Source organism: Elephantulus edwardii, unplaced genomic scaffold (assembly GCF_000299155.1).
Source record: "Elephantulus edwardii isolate Elephantulus edwardi_28Jun2011 unplaced genomic scaffold, EleEdw1.0 scaffold00055, whole genome shotgun sequence".
Taxonomy (NCBI): Eukaryota; Metazoa; Chordata; class Mammalia; order Macroscelidea; family Macroscelididae; genus Elephantulus; species Elephantulus edwardii.
In genome coordinates, this window is record NW_006399805.1 from 11,717,709 (window position 1) to 11,728,458 (window position 10,750).

A 10,750-nucleotide genomic window follows, 5' to 3' on the forward strand; every position below is an offset into this window, starting at 1 on the left:
ACAAATAGAGACCTACGAGCTGTGACCGATACTCCTCATTATCAGAAAGATACAAAGCATACAGCTACAAGCCAAAGCTTTAACCTCCTACAAAACCCGGCAAACCGTGGCCCTCTGGCAGAGTCCATATCAGGTGCAATGTGTCTTTAACCTAACAGCCCAACTAGATGAGAAGCTGTGAGATCTGAGTTGGAAGCCTTGGCTGTGCAGCACCTCCACGCTCTCCTCAGCGTGCCTGCTGGACTACGTACCTGTGTTACTCACCTTAGAAGCGTTGTGTTACTCACGTGCAGCATTGGCATGTTGATGCTGAGCCTCTGTCTTCACCTTCAGGTCTAACCACACACAGAGCAGGTGCAGGGCCCAGGGCTGTCTGTACGGCTAAAACCAGTGGGACGAGGGCATTAATACAAGGGAGGAAAGTACCCCTGCAAACTCAGTCAGTAGATTTTAAAGTATTAGTGACAATGAATTATCTAAAAATGTTTGCAGCAACATGAATGATCACAGCTAAAACATTGAATAAAAGCAGCTTGTGATAGGAAAGTATGAGTGGATGACTAAACTTGGAAAAACATCCAAAATTATATAAAATAAATAAAATGAATTTTGTAGATTCTTATGGAAGTGCTAAAACTCATGAAAAAATAAGCACTTGATAAATCTTAACTTCAGGACTCTTTCATGGAGGCCGGGAAAGCGATGACGGAATCCAAAAGCTCAGCCCAGGGACGTGACGGTCTCACAGCATCTTAGAAGGACCAGTCCCAGCAAAGGCATTTCTGTCACCGTCCCTCTGCCCATGGCTTAAGTGTAGTAAGTACACATACATAGCACAGTATTTCATCTTGGAAGCAGGAGTGGCATCGACTTCCTAAACAACATGCCTCTGGAGACTCTATGAACTTGCAGGAACGATGATAGTTACAGAACAGGGTTCAGGCCTTCTGTTCACAGGGTTGTTATGAGTAGTGTTCGCTTGACGGTAATCAACGACAGTGAAAAGCTGATCCTGGGTGAGGCAGTCAAGGACAGGAGGACCCCCATTGAGATGGAGTGATGCAGTGACTGCAGCAACGGGCTTAAGGGTGCCAGAGATGGCGAGGATGGCACAGGAGAGGATGGGCTTTGATCTGTCCTTCACAGGGTCACTATGACTCATGCTCGAATTGATGGCACCTATGGGAAGCCAAATTTCATACCAAAGATGAAACCATATGCTTGTTCAGGAATTGAAGGACTTACAAATTTATAAGTTAGGATTTCTCTTGTGACAGATCACAGAAAATGAGCTGTTTCCTGCAGACAAGAGACAGCTAGGGACCCCTACAGAGGGACTATTAATACACGTGAAATACTTCCTTCCTGAGCTAAAGTGTTAGGTTGACAATAGAAAAAAGTTTGGCTTCATTTACAAGAGAATTCTCTTTGTGATTTGCTTCCCCTGATTGTCAGTAAATTCACAGAAAGGTGTGGCTTGAGGCCCTTCAGTCATTGGAACTGTTGCCCCCTGTCTTTTACGCTCGCTGTTCTATCTCATTCCTGGTTGTCAGTCTCATTATTAACAATTATTAAAATACTTTACCCTCGATCTGCAACACCTAACAACAACAACAAATGAGCTTGAGAGTAATGTGAAATCGTATGGAAAAGGAAACCTAGTGGCTTCATGCATAATGTGTCACACTGCAACCAAGAGGTCAGAGGTTTGAATCCACAGTATCTACGTGGGGAAGGGAGAGATGATCTACTCCCCTAAGATTTAAAGCCTAAGAAACCCCATGGGGGGTGTCGCTATGGGTCAGAATCACCTAGAGGGCAATTTGGGGGTTGTGTTTAAGGAGTGTTGTCATGTGCTGTTAAATGGCAGTGACCATAGCTGACCCTTCAGAGGTCGTCAGGGGCAGGAATTACACAGGAACTGTTTGCCCATCTTTCTCCTGTGGAGTAGCTCACGGATTCAGATCATGAACCTTTGCACATGTACCTTTGACAGTACAATTCTTTGCCACAAAGCCACCCGAGCTCCCTATGGAATAGTGTTTTAAAAAGGAGATGCATATAAATATTAAAAAGATAAATCAATAAATGTGTATGGAAATATATTGTGAAAGTCAGAAAAAAAAGTGAAAAAAGGTGAAACCCACACGAGTTGATCCACCTGCTAAAATGCAGCTCCACCTTCACCCTATGAAATGGTGCATCTCACGCCCACAGCAGCTTGGAGGACGGGGGAGGTGACCGTGTCACAAGAGGGAGCTCATGGGCATGAGGAGCCTCAGGGGAAAGTCCACCAGCCCGCCTTCCCTGCACAGCCATGGGGCCCACACTCCTCTGCCTGGCGGCCCTGTGTGTCCTGGGAGCAGGTCAGTGGTGACCCTGTGGGACTCCAGTGTCAGGACTTCCTCCTGGGGCTGCACCACCAGCTCCTCCTGCGCTTTTCTCCAGCTTCTGTCTCCTTCCTCCACAGGCTCTATGGACACTGAGGTCACCCAGTCTCCAGGACAGCTGGTCAGAGGGACAAAGCAGAAAGCAAGGATAGAGTGTAGCCCTATCAAAGGACACATTCATGTTTACTGGTATCGCCAGAAGCTGGGAGAAGAGCTCAAGTTCATGATTTATTTTCAGAACCAAGATATCATTGATAAATCAGGAATGCCCAGTGAGCGGTTTTCAGCTCAGTGTCCCAAGAACTCACCGTGTAGCATGGAGATCGAACCCACAGAGCTGGAGGACTCAGCCGTGTACTCCTGCGCCAGCAGTCAGTCCACAGCGCTGCAGGGTCAGCTGTTCCTGGGACACAAACTCTTCCGAGCCCAGCTCAGGAAACAGGTGGGACATGAGGTTGGTGTGAAGTAACAGAAACATAACTTCAAAGCACATAAACAAAAAGTCTATAATTGTAACTATAGCTAAAAACAAAATAAAAAGCCAACGAAAACTCAAAGCCACCTCCCCCAAGCAGATTCTGACTCAGAGCAACACACGGTCAGGTCTCTTCACCTGTCAGTCTCCATGGAAGCACTTGGTGGATTCAAACCACAAAACTCTTGAGTGCTGAGCAGAAAGGGTTTTCAAACCAAATTATGGTGGAAATTGTCCAAGAGAAGAAGTTGAAATAAAGTTTGCTTGTAGACATGGGATCTATGTATAGAAAAATACATCTAATACTGAAAAAAAAAAATAGATGTTTACAGAGAACATATCGACCTGAGAGTGACAATTTGGTAACACCCAGGAGGGCCCGGTGCTGCAGTCAGCCCATACACATCGAGGTCTGAGGTGAGGTTTTGGGTTTCTTTGATTTGAGTTTCTGTATTGATTGACTTTGATTTTTCCTACTCAGGTTGTTCCTAAGCTTTACATTCATATATTCTATTCTTCAGAGTGTGTTCACATGGGCCTTGGCATCACTGTTTTCATGTCACACATGGCGTCAGGATTGGTGGAAGATCTATCAACAATCTGTGTTTTGCAGATGACACAACCCTGGTTACTAAAACTGAAGAGGACCTAAAGTACTTGCAGCAGAGGGTCAAGGACTGCAATCTTCAATATGGATTGAAGCTCAATGTCAAGTAGACAAAGATTCTCACCACTGGACCAATTGGCAGCATCAGGATGGGTGGTGCAGAGACTGAGATTGTTCACAGCTTTAGTTTGCTTGGCTCCACAATCAACACTCTTGGCACCAGTAGCCAGGAAATAAAAAAACGTATTGTGATAGGAAAGTCTGCTGTTAGGGACCTCTCTAAAGTACTGAAGAGCAATGGTGTCTCTCTGGAGACTAAGGCGCGACTGATACAGGCCATGGTCTTTGCAATCACTTGTTATGTGTCAGAGAGTTGGACATGACTAGGGAGGATAGAAGGAGAATTGATGCCTTTGAGCTGTGGTGCTGGAGAAGAGTATTAATCTACGATGGACTGATAAGAAAACAAACAGATTCATCCTGGAAAGGGTTAAACTGGGCTGCTCCTTGGAGGCAAGGATCCTGAGGCTTCGTCTGACATACTTTGGACATGTTGTAAGGAGGGACGGGCCCTTGGAGAGGGACATCATGCTTGGGAGGGTGGAGGGACGGAGCAGGAGGGGAAGGCCCTCTATGAGGTGGATTGATTCAGTGACTGGGGTAATTGGGATGGGTGTGTCAGAGGCAGTGTGATTGGCACAGGACAGAGCAGGGTTTAGGACTGTTGTACACAGGGTCGCTATGAGTCGCAAGCAACCCAATGGTACATAAGAACAAGAAGTCAGAGGCGCACATGGCAGAAAGGAAAACCCGAGGTCCTATGTGGCTACTCACTGTCAAGGTGCCGAGACCCGTGCACATGCTAAAGAAAACTCCTGATTAGAATCCGGCCACTACACCTGACAAGGTGTTCAAAAGGTCACTCCCCACCCAATGATGTGTTTATTACAACAGGGCAAGCTTATGTCAGTTTTAAATAATTAATACAGTTTTCCAAGTAGAGAGCTTAAAAGAGTAAAACACATCTTATTGTTTTATAAAAAAAAATGTTTATCAAAAGCAAAAATTTTATCATTATTATTTAAGAATTAAAAATATCTTTGAGAACAAGGGCTGTACATCAACTCCATTGGAATTACAAGTGGTTTCTCTGATGTGACCCCACTCTTGCATTCTTAAGGGTCAGTGACTAAATGTTAAAAATATTTTCGTGGAGAATTGGGGAATAATCAAAGATATTTGTCCATTTTGTTTGAAAATTCTCACAAGAAATAGGAAGCTCTAGTGGCCTAGTGATAAGACTCTGTGCTGCAATCCCAAAAGCACGTGGATCAAATCCACCAGCTGCACCATGAAATGAAGATGGGCAGTCTCCTCTTTTGTGACTTTCAGCCTCTGAAAACACACTGGAGGGTCAGCTATGAGTCGGTCCCAACTCAATGGCAAACAACAAGAACAAATAGAAGAACCATTTATTTTTAAAGAAAGGTAAAATATTTACTATTAGTAATAAAAAATCTAGAACCTAGAACAAATATATTGAGAGGACCTTAATGAAGAAAATTCTTTAAAATAAATATTTTTTTAAAAAACCCCAATCTTCATTAGCACTGAGTTGGAAGTGACGCCTCACTGACCCTTCAGTGGGTTTTCAGAGGCTGTGACTCACAGGAGAGGAACTGCTAGTCTTTCTCCCACAGGGCAACCAGTGGATTTGAACTAACAACTTTTGGATTGGCAGTACAACTTCTTACCACTAGGCCACCAAAGCTCCCTTTAGAAGAAATAGTGGAAGGTGTTTTTAAAAGTCTGAAATAAATAGAGCTTTGTATCAAGTTCTGAATAAGCACACTCAGGAGAAAAATAAACTAAGTGAGAAACCAGTGAAGGGCACATCTGCACCTGAGGTTACAGGTACCGGGGACAGGGGGGGAAGCCTGGTGGGGGAATCTGCAGAGTGACACAGGACGAGAACTTACCCCCAGAATTGCTCCTAGTGGGTCAGCTCATGAGAAAGTCCTCAGGCCATTGATTCTCACCGTCCACTGGATTCTTCTGAAAGGTGAGTTTATAAACCGAAGAGTTCATCGGTAATGTAATTAGCTGCTTTAAGAGTTTAAGAGCATGGCGGAAGCTGTCACGGGTACACACAGAGCTTTTGTGTGGTCTGAGCAGAACAAGGGGAGTGGGGAGAGTGGTAGAATGACAAATGGAGGAAATGCAAATGAAATAAACAGTGTGAGAAGAAACCAAAGCCAGGCCAAAAGGCACCCTCGTTGTTCCACCTGTTAAAGTACAGCCCCTCACTCACCTTGAAATACTGTCACGCCCACAGCAGCGGAGAAGAGGAGGGAGGTGACACCATGATATGGGGCCTGATGCTGAGGGAGAGAAGCGTCAGAGAAGAGTCCACCAGCCCGCCTTCCCTGCCCAGCCATGGGGCCCGCAATCCTCTGCCTGGCGGCCCTGTGTGTCCTGGGAGCAGGTCAGTGGTGACCCTGTGGGACTCCGGTGTCAGGGCTTCCTCCTGGGGCTGCATCACCAGCTCCTCCTGGGCTTTTCTCCAGCTTCTGTCTCCTTCCTCCACAGGCTCCGTGGACACTGAGGTCACCCAGACTCCAGGACAGCTGGTCAGAGGGACAAAGCAGAAAGCAAGGATGGAGTGTGTCCCCATCAAAGGACACAGTTATGTTTATTGGTATCATCAGAAGCTGGGAGAAGAGCTCAAGTTTATGATTTATTTTGTGAATGAAGAAGCCAGTGATAAATCAGGAATGCCCAGTGAGCGGTTTTCAGCTCAGTGTCTCAAGAACTCACGGTGTAGCATGGAGATCGAGCCCACGGAGCTGGAGGACTCAGCCGTGTATTTCTGTGCCAGCAGTGAGTCCACAGCGCTGCAGGGTCAGCTGTTCTTGATACACAAACTCGTCCAAACCCAGCTCAGGAAACAGGTGGGGCATGAGGTTGGGAAGGAGTACCAGAAACCCTTCAGAGAGAGCTCACAGCAAAGGGAAATTCTAAACATGAAATACTAGCAGAGCAGGAAGGAAGCTGATGACAGAGACCCCCAGCGAGAGAAAGAGAAGGTGAAAGGAGTTATCCCAGCTTGTGGAATGTCATACAAATGAATCAAGATACCTTCTTTATGCCTTTAACCAAATTTATACATATGGAAAGAGACAGAGAGACAAAGGTACAGACATGCAGAGAGAAGCAGAGAAGACAGAAAGAAAGAGATGTTTCTCATGGCTTACGTGGTTGTCTGTAAAGGCAGACAAGTGTCAAGTTCATGGGTCAGAGGCGAGGTGAGATGCTTCTCCTGACTCAAGTAACTGCAGGGGCTAGTGCACCCAAGTTCAACAGGTCAGAAGGAAGGCTGCAGGCTCTCAGGCTCCAGAGCCTTACAAACCTCAAAGCTGGCAGGTGGTGTGGCTGATCTCTGGCTCAAGTTAAAAAAAAATAAAAAATTGAAATGGGATGATGATGAGTCAGATGCAGTATCTGAACTGAGCGAGAAGTTAGAGTTTCCAGAATGGCCACATATATTCCACACAGGCCACATCTCTGAGAGAATTTTCTTTCAAGTGATTGTCTACTCATCTAATATCTCCTCATGAACGTAGTTACATCAGTTCTTGTCATGGGGGTATGTCTGCATCGTAAGTACAAAGTCAGAGAATCATGACCCAAAGTGGCAAATAGCCGTAACCATCACAGCTCATCCCTCGTCAGCTCAGCATCTGCACACGTCCCTTTAAACCATAGTCTCTAAAGAAAGGCAAATGTCAAATTGTCCCCGCACCCAGCATGAATAACACATGGCAGTCAAAACCAGAAGAGCTGCATTTGCAGACTTTATAATGCCATCAACAAACGAATGGACAGAGAAGCTGTGGTATATTCACACAATGGAATACTACGCTGCATTGAAAACAAGGAATTCATGAAATAGTATACAAAATGGGTGACCCTGAGAACATTATGCTGAGTGAAATATCTCAGTGACAAAAGGACAAATACTGCATAGTGTCACTGTTGTAAAACAGGACTGAAATAGGGGTTGGGGGAGACTGAGAAAGATGGGATAAATTATGTATACCCTAACCCTAACACCTAGGTTGAGTATTGCTATCAAAGATCATATAAGCATAAATCTCAAAAAGAATGAAGTACTATTGCCCCTCATTTGAGTGACTTCAGACATGCAACAAGGAATGAATGGAAACCCAAGTTCTCTATAAACTTTCATTAAAATATCAGTTAAAAATTCCATTTGAATTAAAGTAAGATTTTCATTTCTATTTTGTAAAGAAACCATTCTTTCTTTTTGTCAATGTTTTAGTGTTTGTCAAACAAAGACAAAATCATGATTTCTGATTTGGTTAAAGGATTGCTTTGTGTCTGTGAAACATGTTTATGCTACTAGTTTCAGAGAAACCTCTTCAGTTAGTCTGACTCTCAAATTTTCATCTACTGGAGACTTTGGCTATTTTCCTATTATTGTTCCTGCGTGCCATCCGGTTGGAACCAACCCATAGGTAACCCTCCGGTGGATTTCTGGAGGTGGTTAATCACACGGGAAAACCTTGCCCACCTCATTGGCGGCTGATCAAGTCAAACTGGGTGTCTGTGGGATTGCAGAGCAGCTTTTTACCACGAGGAGGCCTCTAGAGCTTTCCCACTACCCTTTCTGAAATCTGTAACCAAGGTTGAGATTAAACTTGTTAAATAAGGCTGTAGGCAGCAAGTGTAACAGGTTTAACAGAAAGTTATAGAAATATTTATTACATAACTCTTAGGTTATAACAATCATCAAGCTTATTGGTAATAAGAAAATGTTTAAGCTTATGATTTTATAAAGTGCTGTAAATTTTTGCTGAACTTCTTATGATTAATAGGATTGACAAAGGGGCCCGTGACAAACAGTGTGAGACCCCTTCATAAGGAAGGAGACTCTCAGCCTCTGAGAAGTAATGGAGGACCTGGATCCAAGACCCACCTGGAAGCAGACATTCTTCCCAAACTGCTGTCCACATGGCTGCAGCCCCCCCAAAGCTGTCACTCTCCATCTTTTCTCTCCTTTCTTCCTCTGCCTCCTCCTCTCCCTCATACTCAACCCCTTTCCCTTTCCCTCCGTCTTCTTAAGTACCATTGAGTCAGAATTGACACCTAGCTGGCCCTTCAGCAGGTTTTCAGAGGCAATAAATCACACGAGAGTTGGTTTCTCTGATAAAGTAGCTGGTAGATTCAAACTGCATGCCTTTGTGATTGCAGTGCAGTGTCTTACCACTCGACCACCAGAGCTCCTGTCCCTCTTACACACAGTAAGTACACACAAGTCATCTGCCTCCTTTCCGGGAGGGGGCAGTGTAGTTGCTAGACCAAAGATCCCAACCAACGTTTCACCTAGAATATATCTTTGATTACAGGTGATCTTCCATTGTTAGCTTCCTTAGCTGCTTCTTCAGTGTAGTCTCCTAAAATAACAGCGTTTATTCTGAATTAATAGAAAAGAGTGTCACACTGTAGGAGCTAAAACCCAGGGAGATGTGGGTATTCATATTAGATTAGACAGTGCATCTAGAAAACTAATATAATTGACTGCTAGTTAATGAGAATGAATTCTCTAAAATACGTGCAACAACATTGCAGCGTTAGCCTAAAGTTTGCTCTTTTTAGTCAGTACCTTAGAGCCTCTGGTCTCCAGCTACCTCAATGGTGGACACAGTCTCACAAATCAGCAACACCTGGAGGGTCACTATAAGAGCATATTCCACATGCGGGGAGGACAGTGTGAAATCCCCAACACAGGAGCTGCTAGCACGGCTGTGTTTCAGCATCCAGCAGTGTCCAGCCTGGCCCATTACACACCAGTTCCTGAGAAGAAAAAACAGCCTGCATAGCTGTAGTCATGTGAGCCATTCCCTGATAGGTTTGAGTCTCTGGAACTGTCCAGAAAATCATGGAGCTATTTCCTCTTTCACCAAGGACCAAACAACACGGGTCATGTTCACACTAAAACCATGAAGAAGGTGGCCCGGGTGATCAATGAGAAATATTACATGCACTTGGGAAATGACTTCCACACAAACAAACACGTGTGCAAGGAGATCACCATTATTCCCAGCAAGAACTCCGGGACAAGATAGCCGGCTATGTCACACATCCGATGAAGCGGATTCAGAGAGGGCCTGTGAGAGGCATCTCCATGAAGCTGCAGGAGGAGGAGAGAGAAGGGAGAGATCATTATGTACCAGAGGTCTCAGCCCTGGATCAGGAGATCATTGAAGTAGATCCTGATACCGAGGAAATGCTGAAGCTCTTGGACTTGGGCTGTCTCTCCAACCTGCAGGTTGCTCAGCCCACAGCTGGGATGAATTTCAAAACACCACGTGGAGCTGTTTGAGTCTTTCTGCTATGCTATAATATTTTCAATAAACTTGGGCACACAAAAAAAAGAAAAAAAAGGAAGAAAAAGAAAAGAAAATCATCGAATGCACATTCCACAGAGAACGTGGGGAAGTGAGCCACTAATGGGGCTGTGAGTAGAAAGCATGGGCGTACGTACATACTTGGGATTAACTTGACCTGATTCATAGTGTGTTGTTAATCTCAGAATATAGTATAATAAAGAAAAACCTGAATTAAAACCACAGTTAAATGACAAAACGATGTCACTGAAAAGGTCAGAGAAAAAGTATGAACAAAATGGCTGAACTTAGATAAAATAAATTTCAAAGTTTCTTATGTAAACACTAAAATGACACTAAAAGAAAGAAGATGACTTGCAGGTGTGGTTACCTGCTGTTGTGTACCGTCGAGTTGGAACCAACTCATGGTTGACTGGCGGGTTTTCAGAGCAGTTAGTTGCATGGAGGGATTGCCCATCCTTCTCCTGCAGAGCAGCTGGTGGATTCAAACAAACCGCGTGTCTTCAGGATTTCAATGCACCTTCTTACCTGTGGGAGGTGGAAATACTGGTGGATCTGACATATCAACACAATGACACAAAACTCTTAATGGTAAGTTGTCTCCTAGAATGATTTAATCAGACAAATAAATTTATAGTATTTTTAGATATAAATTTCATATGTGCAGTAAATAGTACTTTGATTAATCTTTTAAATGTAAAATAGAAATTATTTTACTTCAGGAATGTGATAGAAACTATACTTGATATCAAAGCTCTGTAGTTTATTATGTGATGTGGAATGGAGACTGAAAGAGAAAGAAACAACTGGAAAAGTTAAAGAAATTATTGAATGATATGTTGTTGTT

General features: G+C 44.0%; 2 gene segments (V, D, J or C); both read left to right on the forward strand.

The window, feature by feature from the left end:
* Positions 1-2,317: 2,317 nt before the first annotated feature.
* LOC102866871 lies at positions 2,318-2,859 on the forward strand. The segment is given in 2 exon segments: positions 2,318-2,366; positions 2,471-2,859. Coding segments are annotated over 2 exon segments (438 nt in total).
* A 3,049-nt stretch (positions 2,860-5,908) lies between these two features.
* LOC102867284 lies at positions 5,909-9,621 on the forward strand. The segment is given in 3 exon segments: positions 5,909-5,957; positions 6,062-6,352; positions 9,461-9,621. Coding segments are annotated over 3 exon segments (501 nt in total).
* Positions 9,622-10,750: the final 1,129 nt, after the last annotated feature.